The sequence below is a fragment of the Leuciscus leuciscus genome (assembly GCF_965113295.1).
Source record: "Leuciscus leuciscus genome assembly, chromosome: 21".
Lineage (NCBI taxonomy): Eukaryota > Metazoa > Chordata > Actinopteri > Cypriniformes > Leuciscidae > Leuciscus > Leuciscus leuciscus.
The window spans coordinates 8,271,361-8,297,995 of NC_138745.1; the positions used below are offsets into that span (position 1 = coordinate 8,271,361).

Sequence of the window (26,635 nt, forward strand, 5' to 3'; positions counted from 1 at the left end):
TATGAAATACTTCCCGTTATGCAACAGACCTCAAACTGCTGTCCGCTGATCTCTACAGTCACTCAGACACACTCTTTTAATTCTTGTCTGAACAATTTTGCCACATAATAGGCTACAGACTTTAAATGTCAGTAAAATAACTCGGCACAAGCTTTACTCTAGTCATTACTGGTGATGGTAATGTAAGCAAATCATTTAAAGCTTTGTGAATGGATTTTTTTTTTGAAAATGTACAATTTATATCAAATATATGTCATTTAAGTGGTTTCAGATGTTAGTTCTCACAAGGCTGTATCTTAGTAAGGTATTAAGTGATTTACTACATTTACAACATTATCACTGTTGTAATTTTGTACATTCCATTGTATAAATTTGGATTGTAGTCTTCAATTCAATACAAAATTTGTTGGCAAAAATTAGGTTGATAATATCATGTCATTACACACGTCTAACAATTTTTTCCATTAAATAGCCTATAATAGGCTAAATGACAGGTTTCCGTTGTAACAACTTACCTCATAATGTTACAACATGCCCCACTTAAAAATGAACATGAAAAAACAAATAGAATTATTTTCATAATAAATGTATTTTCACTTGGTTAAAAGCTCAGGAAATGTTCAAAAGATTGTATGTAGACCAAATAGATTTTTTTTTTTTTTTTTACTTGAAAATAAGCTAACAAAAAATGTATTGCTTTACAATAAGGTCCCATTAGTTAACATTAGTTAATGCACTAATTAACAATGACCAATATATTTGTTACTGTATTATTGTAAAGTGATACCATGTTATTTTAGTATACTTCAAAATATTTAAAGGGATAGTTCACTTTGAAATTAAATGTTGGTATGTTTTAGCTTACCTCAAGGGCATCCAAGATGTAGGTGTCTTTGTTTCCGCAGTAGTTTCAATTTTGATATGTTTAGGTCAAACCGTTCTTGTCTGTCAGTCATATAATGCAGGTCTATGGTCACCACCTCAGTCCAAATTAAACAATTCCCCATTGTAAGTACACATTGATGACCTAAGACACGAAACGAGCGGTTTGTGTGAGAAAACGAACAGTATTTATATCGTTTTTACGTCTACGCAACCAGGCGCTTCCGCAGACTAAGCCAGAATGCGCGCACACGTCACACACCAGGAAGCGCGCGCGCCCTCAGATCACTTGGACGTGGTTGTGTAGAGGTAAAAACTATATAAATACTGTTCATTTTCTCACACAAACCGCTCGTTTCGTGTCTTAGGCCATCAATGTGTACTTACAATGGGGAATTGTTTAATTTGGACTTCTCTGTGCATGCTCTTTGAGGTGGTGACCATAGACCTGCATTATATGACTGACAGACAAGAACGGTTTGACCTAAAAATATCAAAATTGAAACTACTGCGGAAACAAAGACACCTACATCTTGGATGCCCTTGAGGTAAGCTAAAACATACCAAAATTTTATTTCAAAGTGAACTATCCCTTTAAACTATCATTTTTTAATTACCATTTTTAATGAGTAATGAGTTAAATTTCCACCATGGTGGAGCTCTGGAAGTATGAAACCTCCAGGAATTGACTGCCTGGTTTTGTGAAACTGCATCCCATGCAAGATGCACCGTCCCTGGTCATGACATGAAAAACGGCCTGCTGCCTGGAAGTCTTGAATTGGTTTTTGGCTGCTTTGAGAGCTCAGCTGAGCTCCAGGGCCGCATTAGATTATCGTGAGGCCCACTTAGAGTGACTCTGGGTAGGGAGAGAGTTCAAGTTCCACCACTGTGGAGCTCTGGAAGTCTGGAGCTCAAGGGCCTTAACGGCTGATGTCTAAGCCCACCTGGGCTCACTCTAGTCATATTTTATTTAAGTTCATGTATATTTTATTTCAAGCATGTAAAACGTTTTTATTTTTATTTATTTTTTATGTTTTTGGTTTTAGTTTTAGTTATTCATGAAACATTTTTTTTTTCAGTTAAAGTTTATTTTATTTTAGATATCTGCTCAAATAAGCAAATTAGTAACACTGGTCATATGAACTCTTAGTACAGATTGTTAAATGTTCTTGCCCTAAACATTCTCAAATCATACTGTAGAAAATGATTATTATGTTAAGTTCATGCTGGCATGAAACTATAAGAAATGAGCAGTTTGGATTAGATTAGCAATGAACTTAAAGGTACAGATCTCCCTAAAATTAAAGTGAAGTCATCATTTACTCACCCTGTGTTATATGCCATTCTTTCTTTTTCGGACCACGAAAGGAGAATTTAAAAAGAAAATGTCCCGCTTACGCTCGTCCATATAATGGCAGTAAATGGCGACCAGCATTAAAAAAGACGTCGAAGTATCACAGAATGGTCCCATGCAACACCTCGTATATTCCAAGTGTTCTGGGTTTAGAGGGTTTGGTGAAAAATAAATCGAAATGTAATGTATTATTTAATGAAAATACTGACCTTGGCCTTTGGTTTTCAGTGTTCTGCGTGTTCATAAGCGTTCATGACTCTATAAGCGCCACTGTTCTCTCTGACTCACTCAGAAATAGCAAACAAGTTGAGCGAAATCAAGATAAATAAAAACGCAACATGCAATACAACTAGAAATTCCAAAAAAGTATCCATATGATCTTCACCGAGTTAAATATCTCCGGACCGGGACTGAAGTGGTCAGGTGACAGTCAAAAAGACAGTTGACAGTTAACTTTGAACACAATGGATATATTCACCTTTAGAGAAGAAAGCACATGGATTGTATTCCATGTCAGGTTTCTATTAATCGTGCTTTCTCGAAATGTGTGCTCTGGACGAGTCGGTGTGAACTGCGACGCTAATAGAGTCTTGTGAACACGCACAGTGCACAGAAGACCAATGGCCAAGGTCAGGATTTTCATTAAATAATACATTACATTTATTTTATTTTTTTACCAAACCCTATTGTATACCCCCAGAACACTTGGAATAAACAGTATGATACATGTCGTATGGAACTATTCTGATACTTTTGCATCAAAAGGCATACGGCATTAGAACAACACCAGGGTGAGTAAATGATGACTTGACTTTCATTTTAGGGTGAGCTATCTCTTTAAAGAGAAGGCCAGCATGTCATGGTTTTGTTTAGAAGAATGACTGGGTCAGCTTAAGCAGTGTTGGATGCATCCCACCCCATGATTAAAATATAAATGACAAACCCATGGCATATGTCAGTGTGTGCTGTGATGTCAGTGTGTGCATGCTTCAGCAAGACCCCTCAGCACATTTCTTGCTGCGTAACTGTACGGCAGGAGAGAGTAGGTCAGAAATGCATGTGTGTGTCCTCTGTGTGCAACACAACCCCCTCACTGCAGCAGAGATTACATCTCCTATAATCACTACTCTTCATCATAGTCATGTGAGTATGTGTGCGCACCTCATTTCAACCCCTCTGATCCCCATTACATCGCTGTTATACATCCAGGCTGTTTCGTTACTATATCTGGCTCTGTCGCTCCATGTGGTTGTTTCTTTCCTCCATATAATAACAAAGTCTTGCCATCTGTCATCTTCCCCTCACATTTGGCAGTAGATGAAGATACAGCATTGGGGAATACACTACAAGAAACAAGAGGGGATATTTAGCTTTACCATGTGACCAGAAGAAAATCATTTCAATAGAGCTTCATACTACTTCATACTTCATGTTATACTGAGATGAGGAAAAACACCCCAAACTGAGCAAAAAATATGCAGTTTGGTGTTATTTGATGATGAAATTCCGAAATTCACAATACTGAACTCACAATACGATATTATTGTGATACTCCAAGACATATGGTAAAATGTTAACAAATGTACTGTTGATTAAAATGTTAAATTTGATATAACATTGGGTGTGGAAATGAATAGGCTTGGACTTGGTGCCGGTAACCCAATGCACAGGACAAAAGTGACACCAGAATAAAAATATTGATGATTCTGAAGCTGAAAATACAGAATTATTTTAAACGAATATGCTTGCACTGTCACTGACTAGAAATATTTAAAATAATGTAGGCCACTTTTTACTGGTCACATAAGATATTTGGCATTATAAGGACCCACAAATATTCCCCCATTGCATTATTATACATTCTATTTAACATTATATATAGTAGTGTAATGTAGTACTGACACTAAAACTCTGAAAAGTACATTTTTTTTTCTCACAGTCATTTTTATTTTGGCTGAACTATCCACAATATATAGTGTCACTATCCACGATACATATTGTTGCATTTTTGTATTGCGATATATTGTTACACCCCTAGTTGCCACTGATCTCCCAATAAAATATCTTAGTAAGATGATGTATAAATGCTTAGTTTTAGGATAAAAGCTCTGTAGTTTTGTTGTGGAGGCAAAACATGTAATGCAATGCAATAAAATGATGGTTGTATGTGTTACATACTGCACATTATAACCATTTTTTCCTTAAAAAAAATATATATATGTGTGGATAATCCGGTAAACCTAGATGTCTCAGTCCAGAAAATGTTCATCTTGAAGTATTACTAACAATATAAAAGTTATTCTATCATTTACTTTATAAAATTAAAAAAATTCACAGCAAAAAGACATGTGACCTGAAGGTGGACATTAACTTGGTATCTATCAATTTGTGTGAAAAGGAAAATACAGAATAACAATTTTGCAAAAATGCCTGTGTTGCAATATCAGCACTTCTGAAACACCCCTCAACCAATCACATTCGAGGGCCAGAACCGTGTTGTGCAATGTAAAATGTGACTTTTTTTCTGACTAATAAAAATGTATTGTTGAAAATAAAATGTAATTTGTTTTTGTGGTGCAACCTTTATTTTTGAGAATGGACAAAGGGAGTGGTATGGATAGAGGGATGGAAGAGGGGGATGGGTGTGTTGGGTTCTCCGTTGGGGGTAGGATCCTACCGGCAGATTATTAATGGTTTGCAGGTTGGGGGTACTGGATTATCTGCCCTCTCAGGGGTTGATGACGACTCTACTGTATCTCCAGCCGCTTTACATCTCCCTGACAGTTCCTGCTTCAGCTGGCATACATGTTAAGATGTGTATTCTTCTGTATGATCTGAATCAAAAGCATCTAGTGTGACTAATCAACCGTGTGACTTTGCTTTATCCCGACATAATATTGCACAGTCTATTGAACTACTTAACCATGTGAATGATTTATTTCAAGCTTTATGGGCACAGCTAGAAATTTTAACACTGAAAGCATTCCTAAACCTCATGCTTTTAGGCTAAAATGCTCATATCTTTATATTGCCACCACTTTCGAGGTCAGCTCTAAGGACAAGATTGATTTACTATACTGTTCCTAGAGGCACATATATAATGAATGATTTAGCTTTAGGTATCAGAATGAATATTTAAAGTGATATGATAGCAAATTCAAGGACAGTTACAAGCAAAATACTGAACAGAGCAAAGATATTTAAGCAGGATAAAACATTATAAATCAAAGCAGTGCTGCTTAATTTCTTTGCCACAAGCATCACTATGGAAGCTTGTTTCCGCCACAGAATAATAAAAAAAAAAGGTCCGAATAATGTCAGAATTGCAGATTTAGAGTCGCAATTGCGAGAAATACACTCGCGATTCTGACTTTTTTTTTCTTCAGAATTGAATGTTTATATCTTGCAATTCTGACTGTACAACACGCAGTTGGCATGATATAAACTCGCAGTTCTGAGGAAAAAAGTCTGTCTTTTTTTTCTTAGAATTGGACTTTATAACTCGTAATTGCGAGAAATAAAGTCAGAATTGCAAGATGTAAACTCGTGAGATAAAAAGTCGCAATTATCTTTTAAAATGTTTTATTCTGTGGCAGAAACAAGTTTCCATACATCACAAAGCTAAATTGCAAAAATGATCTCGGACACTCCCTCTTTCTTCCATTGGTTGGACAAACAGATAGTCCCGCCCCAAACTCATGTCATTGGTTGAGCCAATGTTGGTCAGGATGCTTAAACAAACAATAGTTGTGTCCGAATATGTCTACTTCCATACTATATAGTAAGTGAAAAACAGTATGTGAGTATGTCTGAATTCATAATTTTCATAAAATAGTAGGCACGATTCTTAAGTGTGCCGTCGATGGACACTTTACTATCCTATGAGGCCACAGGAGAGGATTTGTAAATGGCATTGAAGTAACACAACTGATGCCATAGGTCACATGACAGTGACAACATGGTGGATATAGTACATCTGAATTTCATTCAATCTACACATATTCATACTAAATAAACAGCATGCACTTTCAGAAACACCAAATGTTTTGAAAGTGACACAGAGACACAGTGTTACACTTTTGTGGGGAATCAACCTACAAATGGCTTACTGACAGTTTCCTCATCATAGTAGATTCGGGATTACGCATTGAAGCTGTAATCTGAAAATATTTCCTAAGCTGAATTAGTGTAGCATTAAGCTGCATTTGTATGGAAGTCTCAGTTATTTGCATTTTTGTTCTAAACTTTAATTTCGTGTTTCTCAACTGATTGCTAGAAAGGGTTTGAATCCCACATTTTTAAAACCCATGGAACCTCTCCATTCCATAAAAGGTTATTGTATGGTGGAAAAAATGTTCTTTAGGTTTTTAAAATGTCCTCAAAAAATTGTTCTTTTAAGAACTATTCACTGAAAGGTTCTTTCGGGAACCAAAAATGGTACTTCTATGGCATTGCTGTGAAACCCCCCTTTTGAAACCTTTAATTTTAAGACATACTGTAGGCTACTGATAAAAATGTATACAATGAATGCAATACAATAACACCATCTATTGTGCATCATCTTTTAATGTCTAAATTCAACCTATACACAGGTAATGATATCATTTGGGCATTGCCCAGTTAGTGTTTATTTCACTGTACCTTCATTATACTACTATAATACAACTATAGATTTCACCTATTAAGAGAGAAGTATAGAAAATCCTGACATTTATCCTCTTCTTTACAAGAGTGAAACTTATTTGGTTGACAAAGTGTACCGGAATACCAATAGGACAACAAGTAAGCAGACGGGCTGTAATCTTGTTACATAACAAAATATTTAATTCACTTTTCATTTACTGTTAATCCGTTCTGAGTTCACCGTGTGCCCAGGAGAAGAATAAACACTTGTAGCTTTCCACTAGGTTCATAAGATAACACTTAGATAATACTTTCAGTATTAGATTCCAGTTTGAGATTATGTTACACATTACATGGTACATTACATTACAGGCTTGAAACATCATGTACTATCCCTGTAATGTAGAACCGAATGTTCACAGTGAACTAATGCTTAAGCTCTATTGGCAGTATCTGTGAAATTAGCATTATGTTTCACCCAGAGATAAAAATGGACCAATCAATAAAATATGAGGAAATTAGTTAATGGCTCTTACTAGTTAACTCATTCCATGTGTTAAAGCATTCGTGTTGACAGTCCTAAGAAAGGTGCAGAGAAAATCAGCGCCATCTCTTGTACAGGAGTGAAATTTGCTTTGCATTTGGCCTGACAAATATTCATTTTGGTCTTGGTTTAAACGATAATTGACAAATATTCAACATTCTGCAAACACAAATTATTCATGGTCCTCGGTTTTGATTTGCCAAGCAATGCTCTAAGAGTGCTGATTTTTTGTTTTTTTTCTTTCTTTTTTTTCTTGTCTGTGTTCCCTTGTGAATAAGAAGTACACTTTACCATACTTTTAAAAAGATTACTTATTACGGAAATCATATTATTATACCGATATACTTCAAGGGAAATCGAAGAACGAACTGGTGTGAAATTTCGAACAAAATCAGGCCAAAGCGTAGTTCGTTTAGGGAGTAGACATCCATGAGTAAAAACATGAATGCACTGGAGATCTGCTTTATAGTAGAAACTGAAGTTGTGATTCTGATTGAAAGAGACACTCGTATTTAAAGGTGCAGTAACCGATTTACAAAAGGATCACACCCCTATCTTGATGCCTCCGCACCCACATTAACATACACACTATTCAGCACAGTTAATGACTATGCCGGAATCTGCCCCAGACAGCAGCATAGTGTCTGCCCAGATCCGGGCCACATCTGGTACATGTGGATTTCACGCGTACCAGATGTGGGCTGGATCTGGGCCGACACTAGGGCTGTGCCTGCCGCTCGAGGGTATGATGTCATCAATTTGGTTTAGACTTTCCAGGCTTTTTATAACAAACATGTGAAGATGACGCACAAGTATATTCAAGCAAAAGACAGCATATCTTAGTTCTGTGAAACACAGCAAAACCAACATTACTCACGTATCGAGAAGAAATAAAGCAACCTCTGTGTCCATTTTCAGGCTTAAAGGTGCAATAGGTGATTGTCTACAAACATTTTTTGTGTTATGCTGGTTGAAAGTCTCCTCATATAGAAATCACTATGTTAAGCGGTCTAAATGTATTTTTATAAATATATCTCGTCTGTGGAAGGCGTAGGACCATAAAATGCATGTTCAATCATTTCATTCGGTCCAAATGAAATGATAGCATGTGTTCCCTGTCAGTCAACGTGTGTTTGCACACCACTGCGCAGCCTGTTCACGCTGACATCATTCGTTGCACCTTTAAGGTCCCTCCAGCACTGGAAAGTTTCTTTTATTTATTTATTTATTCTCGTGGATCCTACCTCTTGCCTGATCTTAACCCTTCTTTTTAAACTTATATTCCCCTTGCCTATTCCTCTTCTGTATTTTCCTCTCTGCCACGTTCTGCTAATATCTCTCCTCCCCCATCAAGAGTGTATACGCCCCTTACTGCTGATTGGCTACAAGTGTGTTTTGGTGCTCAGTTTGATCCACTTTTCAGCAGCACTTACTGCACCTTTAATACTGTAAAGCTGCTGCTTTAAAGCAATCTATTGTATAAAGTGCTGTATAAATAAACTTGACATGACTTCACTTGAGTGCTGAATTGCAGAGCTGGTGCAAATCTAACAGTATACCACTGGTCACGAATTTCGAACGTTTTACACCTAAGCGAAGAACAAAAACAAACTTGTAAAATGTTCAAATGTATTAGTAAATGTTAAAATTAACAATGAACAGTACATGTATTAACCTTAGTTAATGTTACAAATGAGCTCTTATTGTAAAGTTACCATTTCATAAATTCAAACAGTCATGCTTACAGATAGCCTGTTAAAAACAAGAAAGCCCTCAAATTGATTTCTCTTTTGGATACGTATAAATGAATTTAAAAAGCCCGTTTTGATTAATTTTTGTACATTTTTTTAATCAAATTATTTGTTCGTTTATTTTATTGTGATTTTTCTGTTTTGTTATTGATCACTTGATCAGTCGAAATATGTATTACGGTTAAGATAAAAAAAATAATGAAATCGAATGCTTTTCTGCTTGAGGTAACCCGCTTGAGGTAGGCCTTCTAATGTTGGCATCCTCTCTCAGCCTCGATGGTAAACATACTGCTGCTCTCCACATCTAGTCAACAAATCTATTAATGATGTGAAAACATGCACTGTGTACTGTATAACATACCGTTTCATTGTATGTTTTAAATCCGCATCTAAAGTGTCCCACAATGTGCAGCGCGCAGTCTCACGTATCAAAACCATAGATAGACTGTAAAAACAAACTCCACGTCCACGAGTGATGGTTTTTATTTCGCCTCTAGAGGCCGCTCTCGTACAACCGCACTTGTTTGCACATGCGCAAAGTACCAGACCACTGATTCTTCCGACTTTATTTTGTTGTAAGTAACGAATATGCTTCGGGGAAATGTATCGGAGTCAAATTATACATTTTATGTAGGACATATAGTGGAGTAAAAGTGAAAGTTGACAGAAATATAAAAACTCAAGTAAAATACTTAAGTACTGACTTAAGTCGAAGACACCAGTGAGAGTGACTATAAATATAAATGTGTAATTACAGTAGAACACGTCACTGGAGAGAAGCACACTGCTCTTTGCCCTTGACTGTGGTGTCGCAGGAGAGATCAGCTCTGATGAAGCGGCCGTGACGATGTGCTGACGTAGCCCTCATCATCAGCAGCACACTGTGGAAACCCGCGAGAGACTGAGAGAGCGCGGAGTGAGTGGAGATCTGTCCTGCGGCACTGCAGTCACTCTCACTGACGGAATATTCTTCATTAGAAGCTCAATGATGGAGGTTCCACGCGTGGGACACAGTGTCAGCAGCCCCACGAGCCCGTGTGAGGACATGATAAAGAATCTCAGTTTGGACGCCATCCAGCTTTGTGGGAGAGAAGGTAAGAAGTGTTGCTTTTGTTCAATTCTCCCCCATTTTTTTCAGACAGGCGAACTGGAGTGAAGGAGCAGTGACATTTGAGCTTTCTAGACGGGGAAATATTTAAATACATGCAAAATACAAAATGCAAATGTATTTAAAGATCCTGATGCATACCTAACTACAGGTCTGAGGAGCGCGTGAGGTTGCTCAGCTATTCTGTCATTTGGCTGGATCTGGTTTGGTGTGTCATTGCATTCGAGCTTTCACTGGGAGATGTCATTTTTACTACACGCAAATGCAATCACAGAACTCACGTGCTGAAATGCAAAAAAATAAAATAAAATAAAATACAGTTTTGATGACTGTTCTTTCTGCGCTTGTATTATAAGACTGATGCATAGGCTACTACAGATTTGCGCCTGAGCTTACCTAGTTATTCTGGCTTTTCTTTTAAGATAGCATTGCATTTAAGCTTTCAAGACAAGGACTTATTATTTTAGTCCTGAGTTTCTTTGTAAAAACGACGTTTTGAAGAATAAATCACATATTTCCTAAGGCGCATGAATTTTGATATATTATTCCTTTGGGCCATTGCAAGATGCATGTTCTCTGAGCATTAATATTCTTTGCACTTGAATGCTTGTTTCAGTATGATGCTCGCGCAACGTTCAGCACCATGGACACGGTCATTGCGCGCGCACAATACTGAAACGGATTGCAGCTGCATGCATCTGGCCATACGACCAGTGAGCAATTTACTCACTCACACCGTAATGAAACAGCAACATTCTTAGTCGATCCACACTCTGAATATGCTGATTCATCTAGGTGACACTGTGCTGTACATTGTTATATATACACGAATGTCTACAACTGTAAGTTCACAATTCATGGTTATGGATAGGGTTTACATGGGTGTATCCCAGTGCGTGCGTTTCTAGCCATGCCTAGTCATTGATTTTCCAGAAAAAGCTCACTTGCCTTTTGCTGCTCTGGAAAAGCAGTTTATATAGGCTAAATATAACATTTTAGCTAAGGAGTGTAATATTAAAATACAAAGCATGTCATATTAAAGCACAAGAGCATTTTTTTGTTCCTTCTGTATCATAATGGCAGCATATTTAGTAGGCTATTTCACATTCAATTGTTTTTTGTTTTTTTTTGTTTTTTTTGCCAAGTCAATTAATTGTCCAATATCTGGTTATTTTGACATTTATCACATAAGTCGAACACATAACTAGAACTGACAGATGTGTCGAGTTCACAAAGTAAAGATAATGTGAAGATAATTTCTGTTTAAATGCTGATTGGTGAATTTTGAGTAAATATTTCAAAGCAAATGCAAATGCAAAAAAAAAAAAGTTAAATTCAGAAAATCCTAATCAGTTAACCACTAATAATCAGTACAAATGCAAGAAACAAGAGGTTATTATATCCATTATATCAAATCTACAGATTTCTGGGGACTTGTTTAGCATCAGTCTCTCAGCTCTGAAGAAAAGATCATGCTTTGTGTGAGCTGATCGAAATTTCCTAAGAGCTCTGTTTTGTATTCTGTACCAGCACTGTGCAGAGGAACTCGAAGTCCCTTCAGCCATGCTGCCACAAGACAGAGAGAGACAAAGAGAGAACGTTCTTATTGACACGGTCCAGTGTGGCATCGATGCTGTCACAGTCCTTTGAGTGATATAATGGGTGTGGACACACGACTCTATTGATTTCGATTCTATTGTATTAAAAGACTTTATCAAATAATCGTTCTTAAGGACATTGCTAGATATGTTAAAGCACATGGATAGAATCACAGACTCTAATCTGATTGGTTAATGGAGGTTGGACAAAAATGTGCGCAGATGTGGGCCAAGAAGGAACATGACGATGATATGATGAACATGACTGAGTCACAATGGGTACGTTCTGTTCCGACCCATCTGTCCCCTGAGTTTTATACTTCTCAGCGTGCCATTAACACTCCAACACCCTCCCCTCTCCATTTGTGTTGGCATAATAATGGACATCTGTGTCAGAGATTAGAGGAAAGGGTAACCAAGTTATGAAGTAAACTTAATCCAACTTTAGGTTGTCAATTTTAAGGGAAAAAATTGGGACTTTTTCAATAATTTCATTGGAAAAGATTAATGCTGTACGGCAGTTTTTCATTGCCGAGGATCATGTTCATAACTGCAATATACACTGGGGACCACATAAGGGAATGATTCCCATCATTATTCAGATCAGTGGTAAACAAATATGGGGTTTTCAATGTCTGATTAATAATAAACTATTACCCATAATCCTAAATATGAGGTTTCAGCCTTGCAAAGTACCGATTTATTTTTTGTTTATAACCCTAATCCAAACCCAAACCCCAAAGCACTACGTTATTTCAACCCCATCACAGTAAGAGTTTACATTTATATACTTATCATTTCAGATTCCCTAGTAATCTCTGGTGTTTTCACTTAGTTATTTTCAACATTATAATGGAAAATAATATAATAACTAATGACATTTCTCTTCCAACATAGAACACGTGTATACTTCCAACATGTAAATATTACTGTTTTATTAAAAATATTTTAGGGTTGAATGATACAGGGTTGAAGATCAGCGGAAAAAAATATCCTTAGCTAGCAAATATTATGACAGCAAGAAAAGTCATAAATAATAAAGACCAGCATACCATGTTAATTTCTGTATTCATTTTTTTTTCATAGATGTTTTTGTTTTGCCCATATTTTGAATTATGCTTATATTGAAGGAAATGTCCATAAACTTGACAGGAAATGTACTGGTCATTTTATGTGAGAATTTTCTTTGTATAGATTATGTCTTAAAGTGTAAAATTTATATTTATCTTTTGGTTTGTGCCAAAAAATTAAGCATTTTAGAAAAAATAACCGACAATAAAATAATACTGAATTCTCATTAAAAGCCAAATTTAGGTAGAATTACTCTTTTTTTCCTGCAACCCATTAAAATGATAATGATTGGGGATATGCAAATTGGCAAACAAACATTAAAACTGCATTACACACTAAACAGAGGTGAATATATCAAACAATCAAATAAAGTCAGTATCCTGTTAATTCAGTCATTGTGAAATAAATAGCACCAATTTCCTGAGAATGACTGAGAATGTTCATTATACTCAAACCAATTTATGACCTTCTTGTTAATGCTTGGTGCCAATATGATAAGTTTCTCCTTTAGATTCAGTAGGAGTGAGCCCATATTTCCATTATGTAATCGTTGTGAAACTGCAGATGCACTCAAAACAAGCTTTTGCTTCTGAACCACAGAATACTCTAAGGAGAGGCATTCATCTGTGAAAAGATGGACGAGCCGAGACGTGCTGCGGGACTCCTTGATAAGCATGCATTAAAGAGGGGCGTTTCTTCCCCCTCGGGGCAGGCCTCAGATGGGTACTCCTTTGTGTAAGGCCTACAGGATCCTGACAGTGCTAACTCACTACCCCTGTCTGAATATACAGCTTTGGCCAGCTGTGGATGGGGGACTGGCTCCAGAACAGGGGCCACCATCTGCCAAGCCCGCCTGCTAGTGAAAGAAACTATTTAACATGGCCATCAATTTGCTAATTGTGTCCACTGTGCACATAGCACAGCAAAACGACAACAAAGCCGATGTAGATCAGACAAATAATGGAGCTGATTCATGATTATTAGCCTATTCTCAGCTGAACATGCTCCTAAAGACAATCATGCTGTTTAAATTAATGTCAGCTGAGTGTAAACTCGTTTTCATTATATCTATACTATATGGACAAATGTATTGGGACACCTGCCATTACACTAACAGGGACTTTAATGACATTGCATTCTACATACATAAACAGTAATATGGAGTTGTTCACCCCCCTTTGCAGCTATAACAGCTTCCACTCTTCCGGGAAGGCTTTTCACAAGATTTTGGAGTGTTTCTGTGGGAATTTTGCCCATTCATCCAGCAGAGCATTTGTGAGGTCGGGCACTGATGTTGGACGGGAAGTTCTGGCTCGCAATGTCCAGCTCATCCCAAAGAGCCTTTGTGCTGATATTAATGCCAGTGGAAGTTTGGAACTCTTCAGCTATGGAACCAGCAGAGCGTTGGCAACTTTTACGCGCAATGTGCCTCAACACTCGGTGACCCCACTCTGTGACTTTATGTGGTCTTTCATTTGTAGCTGAATTGCTGCTGTTCCTAAACCCTTCCACCATATCACTCTTACAGTTGACCGTGGAATATGTTGGGACGTATACCTTTACATGCACATGAACTTTAATGACATCCCATTCTTAATCCATAGGGTTTAATATGGAGTTGGCCCACCATTTGCAGCTATAACAGCTTCAACTCTTCCGGGAAGGCTTTCCACAAGGTTTAGGAGTGTGTTTATGGGAATTTTTTACCATTCTTCTAGAAGCGCATTTGTGAGGTAAGGCACTGGTGTTAGACGAGAAGGCCTGGCTCACAATCTCCGCTCTAATTCATACCAAATGTGTTCTATCGGGTTGAGGTCAGGACTCTGTGCAAGCCAGTCAAGTTCCTCAAAACCAAACTCGTTCATCCATGTCTTAATGGACCTTGCTTTGTGCACTGGTGCGCAGTCATGTTGGAACAGGAAAGTTGGGAGTATGAAATTGTCCAAAATGTCTTGGTATGCTGAAGCATTAAGAGTTCCTATCACTGGAACTAAGGGTCCAAGCCCAATCCCTGAAAAACAACCCCACACCATAATCCCCCCTCCACCAAACTTTAGACTTGGCACAATACAGTCAGGCAAATACCGTTCTCCTGGCAACTGCTAAACCCAGACTCGTCCATCGGATTGCCAGTCTGGTAAGCGTGATTCGTCACTCCAGAAAACACGTCTCCACTGCTCTAGAGTCCAGTGGCGGCGTGCTTTACACCACTTCATCCAACACTTTGCATTGCACTTGGGGATGTAAGGCTTGGATGCAGCTCCTCAGCCATGGAAATCCATTCTATGAAGCACTCTACGCACTGTTCTTGAGCTAATCTGGAGGTCTGTAGCTATTGATTCTGCAGAAAGTTGGCATGCGTTGACCCGGCTCTGTGATTTTACATGGCCTACCACTTCATGGCTGAGTTGCTGTTGTTCCCAATTGCGTCCACTTTCTTATAATTGTTATAATTTCACGAATGGACTTATTGCACAGGTGGCAACCTATCATGGGACCACTCTTGAATTTACTGAGCTCCTGAGAGCGACCCATTCTTTCACAAATGTTTGTAGAAGCCGTCTGCATGCCTAGGTGCTTGATTTTATACACCTGTGGCAATGGGTCTGATTGAAAAATTAATCTTTGGCCTGAAATATGTATAGTAGGTTAAATATGGACTACTGTTTGGCTGATGTAACAACAGAAGGAGTCTATGAGAATGTAAAGTAAGTTAAAGTTCCAGGACTCTTTGGCCAGAAATATGTTCAATAGGTCAAATATGGACTACTGTCCGGATGAGGTAACATCAAAAGGAGTGTATGATTATGTATAGAATGTTCAAAATCAAGGACTCTGGCCAGAAATATGGACTACTGTGTGCTGATGTAACATCAGAAGAAATCTATGAGAATGTATAGTAAGATATACCCTTTGGGGACTCTTTGGCCAGAAATATGTTCAATAGGTTAAATATGGACTACTTCCTGACTGATGTAACATCATAAGTAGTCTATAAGTATTTATAGAAACTTAGAGTTAGGTCTCTTTGATCAGAAATACCCGTAAGTTCAATAGGTCAAGTTTGGCTGATGTAGGCTAACATCAGAAGGAGTCTATCATTATTTACTCACTTTGGTGTTGTTCTAATGCCGTATGGCCTTTCTTTTTCAGAACACACACACACACACACACACACACACACACAAAACCTGTTTATGCTGGTCAGGATTTTGGATAAATAATAAATTAAATATATTGTTTTTCCCACCAAACTCTATCATATGCTTTTAGAACACTTGGGAAATACTCCATGAGGTGAATGGGATCATTCATGGATCATAGATTTGCATCTTTATTGTTAAAGCTTAAAGTTAGTCACTATTCACTGCTATTATATTGATGAGCACAAGCATTTCTCCTTTTGTGGTCTGAAAAAGAAAGGTCATAAGACATAAGGACAACACCAAGGTGAGTAAATAATGACTGCATTTTCTCTTTTTTTGGGATGAATTGTTCCTTTAAATTGTTGATGTAAACATTTTTGCTTCTTGCAATTGCTATTAATAAGTAAGTGGTATCAAGTATTGGGACATTCTAGGGAGCATTTGATTGGGGGAAAAAATTATATTCACCCCTGAGTGCAAGATGAGTCATCAATATGTTTGTTCTGTTTTCAAGGAAGAAAAATACTTTAAATGTTGAGTATAAAAACTTTTCAGGAAACTTTGTCTCAGGGGTTTTCACACGTTTTAATGCCAAAGACCTCCGAGTATGATTCCTAAAATGTAAAGGCAGCTACATACATCCATGTATAAAACTGCATTGAGAAAAACATGTTTCCAAAATTAAATAATGGGATTTGTTGTCTCTGCATTAAACCAAAATAGATGTAGACCAAAAGCCACAAAATTCCAACAATGATTTTTCATCTTCTAATAAAAGCTTGAGACTGTGCCCTTCAGCTCCAATTTTGTATGTTTTTCCATCACCTCATGCACAAACATCACACCAAAAGAAACACCATGTCAGGCTTGCTTTTCTCAGATCACATCTCTTCTCATGGTGTTATATCACTGGCATCACATACTGTGTGTGTGTGCTGTTCAGAACTTATCTGTCTAGTGTTAAGACAGTTATACATCACATTCCTGCTCTATTAAGAGATTCAGTCATGTGATTGTTCACTCTCGCTCTACATGCCCCTATAGACAAGCTCATTGTTCACTCATGGATAAAGACTGAACAGTAACACTTTACAATAAGGTTTCATTTGTTAACATTAGTTAATGTATTAACTAACATGAATTAACCATGAGAAATCCATTTGTTACTGTATTTGTTCATCTTTGTTAACGTTAGTTATAAAAATACATTGTTTGTTCATGTTTCTTCACAGTGCATAAACTAATCTTTACAAATACAACTTTTGATTTTAATAATGTGTAAGTAAATGTTAAAATCAACATTAAATAAGATTAATAAATGCTGTAGAAGTACAGTTCATTATTACTTCATGTTAACTTACTAATGCTAACTAATGAAACCTTATAAAGTGTTACCAACTGAACATCAACTATGTCTCCTCATTTAAAGCAGCACTCAGTAACTTCGGGACTTCTTCGCTGTATTCTCGCTTTTTGCTCGCAGGTTTCTCTCTAGAGCTCCCCACACAGCTTCGGAATAGATATTTGACAACACTGTCGTAAAAACTCGTTGTTGATTCTCAGACACCAGAGGCTAGTAGATCAACGACATCAAAGCAGACGGGACATTCTTTAAAACGTCTTCTTCATTCGGGTTCGGACAGCGTGAGGGAGCGCAATAATGACAGCATTTTAGCAGATTTCTTTTGGCCGTAAAGCAATTGTTTACATCGCGAGACCTGATATCACGCGAGACTTCCTGACGCAGTGGCCGGCGGCCCGCCGGCTCAAAGTTGCAAGTGCGTATTTTCCGCTCACGGGCACCAGGGGGGTGCGAAACGACCACCATTCAACCCGAAATAAGTAATATAACCATTCCAATGACTCCGAAGCTGTTCAGTTAAGGTAAAAAAGTTACTTAGTTCACCTTTAATCCTGGCTGTTTTGTGTAGTTTTTGAAAGCAGTGAACCAAACTTGTTTATTGTGCAAAATGCTATAATACATGAAATGCATTGATATTACCATGAACTGTACATGCCCAACAATTATGTAGAATAATTAACATGACATAGGCTGTGTAAATTATGTAAATGCATAAACAACAGCACAAGTGTGGTTTAATAGACCAAAACATAGAACAAATACTGGTCAAATACTGAATAAGTATTCATGTAGCTCAAACAGGAGAGCATCCGCCAAGGTCATGGGTTTGATTCCCAGGAAATGCATGAACTGATGAAAAAGGAAAGCATATTGAATGCAGTGTAAGTTGCTTTGGATAAAAGCCTCTACCAAATGCATAAATGCATACTAAATGTCTAAATATGGGCCATATTCATGATGATGGATTTGAATCATGATGGATTTGTGCCCAAATATGGCAAATATTGATTGGATGTTAACAACTAGGCCTAAAGATTTAGGAAATATTTTCTTCTCTGATAAATCTAACTACCTTCTAACCATACACAGATGACAATTATATGGGAATTTTTTGCATACTGAGTGTTTTTTCCCTGCTGTCTGCGGCCCATTTTCATTCACCTGATGACTCAGATTAGAAACAGAAACAGATTAGTAAATACTGAACAGTATGTCTCTGATGCTCTCTAAAAACAGATCAGCCTGTTATGATGAGGTAACAGCCATAGCTGATACAGTACAGCATGTGGTGCTTTTGTGTCCTTTTTGAAGCTTTAATGCAAATAGAAGTATCCAGAGGAAAGGTAGTCAAACAGGTTCAAAACAACAATAAGGGTGAGCAAATGATGACAGAATTTTCATTTTTGGTTTAACAGGCAGCATAGTACAGTACTGTCAGAAAGAAAGTCGGTTTAGCAAATTGCATGGATTACAATGAATACCCAATGAGATCTAGACATGATTTTGTTAAAAAAAAGTTGAGAGAACTGTGTAAAAACCAATGGTTAAGCACAATACCATTATAAAGCGAATGAAATATCAGTAGGCAGAAACAGACACCAGGTTTAACCTTGAACAAAGACACAAATAGAGCAAAAGAGACCATTCAAAGAGGTTTTATGTTACCCAATACTAACCAAAAGCCCAACAAGGCCCAATATAAACCAATGGAGAATGACCTTTGTGTTGAGGAAACCTGTGTCAGTGCTTGTGTGACATTGTGATTTTATTCATTATTCATTAATTTCTCACTTTCACAGCATGTCTATAAAACGCAATATTTTGCTCGCAAAAAAACACTTTTCTACATTTGTTATGTCAGGTGTAGTGTACCTCAAATCTTAAAAGATTTTAATTTTTAATTTTACTGTATTAGCAGATAAAATATTACTGAAATAAAAGGCCACTTTTAAAGAGAGTAGATTTCCATGACTGTTTCCTAACACTTTTCTAAAGTGCTCTTTGTAATAATGATCATAATACAATTTTTACTTTAAAGTACAACTTAAAGGTAAGGTAGTAAATTTTCGGAGAGGCTAGCAATAGCGAACTAGCTTTGAAGACATAAGATCCCATTCAGAGTGTCTCCAAACCCACGTCTCATTCAAAACACATGAACGTGTACAGCAGGGAGCAAACAAAAGCATCAAGAGAGACGGCATTAAACTACCTCACGTCTCAAAGCACATAATATTACAATAATAGTGAACATAAATAACTTAAAGAGCACTGACCTGGACCACCTGACTGCTGCAGATTCATTTCGGTATTGATAGTTTTGCCATTGAAACGCATACATTTGAATCACAAACCGCTCCAAATAACAAATTACAGTAGTTCTGGCATGAACAGAGCATAGGCGCGTTGTTTTGGTTCAAGAGGAACTGTAAAAGGCGGCTGCTGTTTCTGTTGCGGTGTTCAGTGACTGACGTCTGTCTAACTCTGCATAGCATTAAACGTGCTGATGACGTGTGATGTCTGCGCGAGCAGGTGCGCGGAGTTATGGAAATACATTGACTGGCAAGTAGGACATTATATCGGAACGAATGCATTGCATCTTTTACGCCTTCCACAAACGATTTTTATACATTAAGACCACTTAACCTAGTGATTGCTATGTAAAGAGACTTTCAACCAGCATAACAAAAAAAATTTCTGGAACAAATCGGCTACCCTGCCTTTAAGTTATTATGTTTTAATCATATTTTGTCATGCTTAAAAGGAGTAGACGTATTTTGATGTGTTGGTTAACATACTATAACATGAGTAAAGTACTTGATTATACATTTAACTGTAGTGTACAAGTTAAACATACATTTAACATGGTATACAAGTTTCAACAGAAACTACATTAAAGTATATTTAGTTTTAGTATACCATAAATACTTGTCAGTAACTTCGGCAATCCACTTAAACAATATTTCAAAAATAATAGAAGTGAATATGAAATTACAAATAAAGATGTACCAAAGACTTACTGAAGTGGGTCAAATAAAGCGTTCTGTAATTCAACTAATTCAATTTAAATATATACATTTAAAATGCAATATGTTATCATGTGATTAAATACAACATGCAATAAAGTCTCTAAAACATTCAGTTCACACACTAAGCATATTCTTTTAAAGTCGGCATGAAACGGAATTTGCAATAGTCTTTTCTGCAATGTGTCTTATATCGGAGTGAACTGTTTCTCAAACAAGAAAAAATGTTGGACAGAACTTGATTTTGTCCGTCGGTAATTGATGGGATTGTTAAATCGCTCTCGTTTGCTATTGCTGCGATCTCATGTTAGTGACAGGTTGTCCTGTTGTTTTGATATCATGGTGACTTTTTGGTGAAGTATATTATTTATGTATATTTAAGTACTCTTTAAAAGTATGCTAAAGTGTACATATTTTTTCACAAGGGACTTAGGGCCCTATTTTAACGATCTGAAACGCAAGTGTCAAAGCGCAAAGCGCAAGTAACTTTGTGGGCGGGTCTCGGCGCTGTTGCTATTTTCCCGGCGGGATAAATGACTCTTGCGCCAGGCGCAAATCTAAAAGGGGTTGGTCTGAAGTAGCTTCATTATTCATAGGTGTGGTTTGGGCGTAACGTGAAATAAACCAATCAGAGCGTCATCTCACATTCCCTTTAAGAGCAGATGCGCTTTTTCCATAGCGGATTGCTATTGTAACGGCGGATTTGCCAGGCGCGCGCCAGCAGCGGTTCACAGCCAAGGAGAGCAACGCTCTCGTCACGGCCGTAAAAGAGAGAAGTTACATTGAAATGGAGAAATCCACCCAAATTAACTTCGGTTAATTTGGGTAAATGTGTAAGCTAGATGTATGCTTTTATAATAAATTGTTTATCTATCTATCTATCTATCTATCTATCTATCTATCTATCTATCTATCTATCTATCTATCTATCTATCTATCTATCTATCTATCTATCTATCTATCTATCTATCTATCTATCTATCGTAATAATGTATGATTTGCAAAAATGAAAACTGCTGCTTCTGTGTAGATGAGAGAATCAAAGTGCGCGTTGTGCACACGCTACATTGATTATGGCCAAGCATGCGCCCTTAAAATAGCCTATGAATAACATGCGCAACGCGCCACTGACTTTAAACTATTTTTTCCTGGTTAGTGGCGCAATTGTTTTCTAAACCTGCAAAATAGCAAGAAGCAACGTTTGCGCCGGAACACGCCTCCTCTTTGCGCTGAACCGCCCCCGGGAGCGCAAGTGTATTTCTTAGTTAACCGACGTGCTTCTGTGGAGGGAAAAGTCCGCTTTGCGCGGGTGCAAAATAGGAATGATACATGCGTCGGTGTACAAAGTCACTTGCGCTGGGTGCAAGATAGGGCCCTTTGTGTTCTAATTTCACCCATGCACAACAGGTCTTTCAGCAGTGTTTAGAGAGCTTTGGTTTGGGTTGTGTTCTGAGGTTCTGAAGCGGTGTCAGGTTGATGAGACGATCCTGCTGCGAGGACCATATGCTCCTGCCGTCCCACCGCTGTCATGAGCTCTTCCTGTACGCACCCTGGGCCTCATAGTGGGACGCACAGTAGATCAAGCCAGGGCGGCTTTAACAGCTAATATTTCAGAGTCTCGAACAACACAGGCTTGTTTCTGTCAAGTCCACTATACTGGAAGTTCTCAAATGGGTTTTACTTGTTCAAGAGAATTATTCACACCTAAAATCCCCTCAGACTAATGTACACTGTAAAAGATCTAGAATTTCTACCAATTCAACAGGGTATCTACAAAAAAATCTATCAAATTTTAGACTTTTTAAGGCCTGTACACATAAAATGAAAATTGTATGTCCATACAGAACAAATCCATATACAATCTCAAAATAAATCATGTATCTCAGATTAATTTACTTGATTCATTCATTCTGATTCATTCATTTGTGCTGGGGCTCATATTCAACTGCAAGTTTCAAATACTCAAGACATCTTTTATTTAATATATATGTATTTACATAGTTTATTTACTAATACGGGCTAAAGGCGCACCGGGGTAAAAGGCACATTTGCTTTTATTCTCCTCTAAACCACTAGATGGCAAAACAACTTGAGGGAGATAAAATATGTATTCTTGCAACAAATATATATCATATTACAATATAAACACCATTAAGTACAGATTGTCACAATTCATCAAAAGTAGATCATAAGCAATTGCTCGGCATAACAGTATTCATTGATTGCGATCTGCTCTTAAAGCGTATGCCTGTAGAATATGAAGCAGTGCCGTGCAGCTCTCACATCTATTAAATTAAAAACATGGCCTTTTGATGTTTTATAATCACATTATTCCTGAATACAGTTTTTCAGTCCAAAAATGTAATTAAAATGGTAATTAATGAACTCTTTCCCCACCATTGATGGAATTTTCCGTCATTTATGAGACAACGCTTCCCTGTCATTGACGGACATTTCCGGCTTTTCATATTTTAACTTTAAAATGGTAGGGGGTGCTATGACACATCTTCTGAAAGCACAGAATCTCCTGATCAAAACGCATGCGAATAAGAAGCGATATCATATGAAATCATATGCATATGAAAAATAACGCGATCATCAACATTAAACAGCATATAAATCAAAACTGCGTAATGTTACTGAATGAAAAGTCGATCCAGGACGAGCTATAGGACTGTGCAAGGGGTGTGAGTGACACTCCAAATATCACTCTGACACTTTTTAAAACTTCTCTGAAAACGCATCTTTTTTCACTAGCTTTTAATATACCCTGATGTGTCCGACTTTTTCTCTTCGATGTGTATCTTTGCTGGTTTTGTGCTTGTATTGTCTACCCTTATTGGCCTTGTTGAGCACTTTGGTCAACGCCAGTTGTTTTTAAATGTGCTATACAAATAAAATTGTATTGTATTGTGTTGATGGACTCGATCTACTCCATCTATGTTTCTATGTTTTGATCATCCGATCTGGATGCAGACTTTGACTAAAACGTGTTTTTCTCAGCTTTTTACACAAATGTTGTTTTTTTAAGTAAAGGCTCGGTCCATTCTTTTGCATCAGCAGATATTCATACAAAAAATTTATAATTTATTTTTAAGTTTTAAATGGCACATTTCAGCTTTAAGTAAAATCAAAGTGGTGCCAAAGTGACAACCCAAATTCACTGTACTTTTTCAACCACTTCTGAAGAAAATAGAGCTGAAAACAAAGTCTTTTGATATGATAATAAGCATTAGTCCAAGATCTGTTTTGCCTAATATTGTTCTATAAACATGACGCTCCCATAAATATCCTGAAACGCTGACCCATCAGAAAGCCTCACAGCAGAGATGCAAGCATATCCTACAAGAGAGTTATTTATGATTCAGTGGCTAACCCCATCTAACATCAAAACAGTTCTGTGAAAACGGATCTGTCCACACATTTACTGCTTGTCATCATCCTGATGATTCTTTAGCTTTGGTAAAAAGGCACAGAAAAAAAAACAGCCATTCTAGCAGGATGATCCATCTCCCCGAGGACTAGTACACTGGTAATAATCTGCGGGAGCATTTTAAGCCGTGCATCATTAAGGGTTTCGCTTAATTGCTGTTGCTTAAGATCCTTTGATTCTTGACAGCTTTGAGAAAATGTGACTTCATGCATTAAACTGACGGCTGTATTTCATGCTGTTCGCACAGTTTCTGCTTGCCTGAGGTCAGAATGTCCTACTCTGTCTCAAGAGAACAGCTGAGCCCTTCAAATAGTTAGGCTATAAAAATGATAACATAGCTTGCAAGGTCAAACAAAAGTAATAAAAATCTGGAAATAAAGCCATGTGAAATGCAAGGGACTTAAAGCAATGATGGCCTCAGCAACAATAAAAAGGACGACATAATGGTTCATTTAATCATTTGACAAAGTACAAAAGGCAAGATAAGGCTTGCTTTTTGCACTAAATGATATACAGATACAAATAAAGAGCCTCGTCATAACCATAAAAAAAATACATTTATTTATCTATTCTGTCACATATTAACAACTAGAGATTATGAGTTATAGGTAGAAGTCTTCATAGGGCCAAATTCATAACGTTTAAAAGTGAAGAAAGTTTTGGATACTACTCACTTTTCACTATGCTTCTATTTCTTGTTTGCATTAATTCACTTATTTCTGTTTTATTTTGTCCACTAAATTTCAATTCAAGATAGGCCTGTTTCATATCGTATTTTATGAGGTATATTTAGGTATGTATGAATGCTTTTGAAAGTCTCTGAAAGTTCACCAAAACTGCATGTATTTGATGGAAAATACAATAAAAACAGTTATATTGAAATATTATTACAATTAATAATAAACTGTTTTGAATATTTTTTTTTAATTGTAACATTACAAATGTAAACCTATTTGCTGGCTCTTATAAAGCAACAATTTAAAGCATCCTTGTTGAATAAAAGTATTAATTTATTAATTTATTTTTAAATTTGAACGATTGCTTTCCCTAGTAATTTTAGGAGAAAGAAGTGAGACAAAGTTTCAGCTTGAAATATAACTAAGAGCCTCATTAAGACTCCTGAGCTGTGAACGAGAAACCTCTGAGAAAAGAAACATTCCTCTGGAGTTCTTGTTAGTAATGCAGAGGTTTGCGTTTTAACAGCCGGATTTTCACTTACTCTGCAGTGTCTTCCACTGCATAATTAGCACTTTTATTTCTCCATCTCTGTTTTCGTGTCAGCGCCCATGTCAACACTTCCTTGACCAAACTGAACAATATGTCATTGAATTTGCACTGTAAGAGCTCTGAGGATCTCATCTCTGCAGCATCTCTCCCCTCTGATTCAACACATTAAAGAATGAAATGCTGCTCTATTTTTAGCCGTGGGACCAAGGACTGATGAAACTTTAATGCGCTGTCTCAGGCACAAGAGTGGTCCAGTAATACCCGCACCCTGGAGATATTAAACTCCATCATCCTTTGCATCTTAAGTGGGAATTGAAGAAGGAGAGGTTATATAAACATGGACAACCACTGGGTTTTGGGGAAGAGCTCTGTGTGTGTTTTATTAGAGTGATGTGGTGGCCGTAGCTTTAAGACATCACCCATGAGGCCATAGCACTTCAGAAACCACAGGGTATTATGATACATTCCCAGTGTCAGTGCTTGGTATAGCACAAACTGAGAGATGGCCAGGTTCATTCAGTGTGTTGTGTCTTAATGTAGTCATCCAATCATAGATTTTGTTTTGCACGTTTTATAATCCACCAATCGCAGGCTTTCGTCTAGCATTGACCAGCATCAAACACAAATGGCCAAATGTCACTCATCATAAAGGATTAACGTGTTCATCAACATGCATTTATTTGACGATGGCAGTGATGCCGTTAACTTTGGCTTTGGATTTCATCCACAAGTGTTTCATGAAAGGCTCCATCGCTGCATCATGTTTCCCGTTTATTATTCATTAGGATGAATGCAACAAAGCAATCCCTCTCTTTCCTCATGCTCCAGAGCGGTGGAGGGCTGCTGAGGGTCTTTTTCAGCTCAATGAGGGTGTTGTGGCGCTCATGGAGTGGCCCACCAGAGAATGTCGAGGATGAAGATGGCCATTGTCTGCGGTCTCATGCGTTCACTCTGTCCATTGTTGTCTGGTCATGTGAGGATGCCAGCGGATGTCGTCATTGTGTGGCCTTTGTGAGGAGTAGAGTTTCTATCTATCTATCTATCTATATATCTGTCTGTCCGCCCGTCCATCTATCCATCCATCCATCCATCTGTTTAAACAACTGCCAAGAAAGGTCTACATCGCTTCAAGCCACAAAAACTTAAAAGTCTCTTCAAACTGCCCAAGCACTCTAATTACATAAGACTTTAATAACCTTCAACTTCAAGTAAACTTCCAGGCTAGGCTTTGTCAAACCAACATTCAAAGCTTGACTTGATGAACTTCCTCTAGTTATAGTTGGAGGTGTCAGAAGGTCTGACATCTTTGTGCTGTCTACCACTTACTGTGAAAATGTGAGTGTCACATTCACAGAACAGACGGATTCCTACTACCACAATAGAAAATAATCTCTAATCTGCTGACATCCGGTATAAGAATGATGTCACCTTTTGGAAATATGACAGACAGTGTGAATGGCATAGTGAGGGAGGGGGGTGGGATGCAGAACCTCAATGGATAGTTTCCCCTTT

General features: G+C 37.5%; 1 protein-coding gene across 1 annotated transcript in view; it reads left to right on the forward strand.

The window, feature by feature from the left end:
- The first annotated feature begins 10,045 nt into the window (after positions 1-10,045).
- Positions 10,046-26,635, forward strand: part of phyhiplb (phytanoyl-CoA 2-hydroxylase interacting protein-like b) — a 28,367-nt gene continuing 11,777 nt past the window's right edge. Inside the window, exon 1 of the mRNA XM_082151557.1 lies at positions 10,046-10,248. Within this exon, the coding sequence (XP_082007683.1) occupies positions 10,140-10,248 (109 nt within the window). The 5' untranslated portion in view covers positions 10,046-10,139. The remainder of the gene's footprint in view (positions 10,249-26,635) is intronic.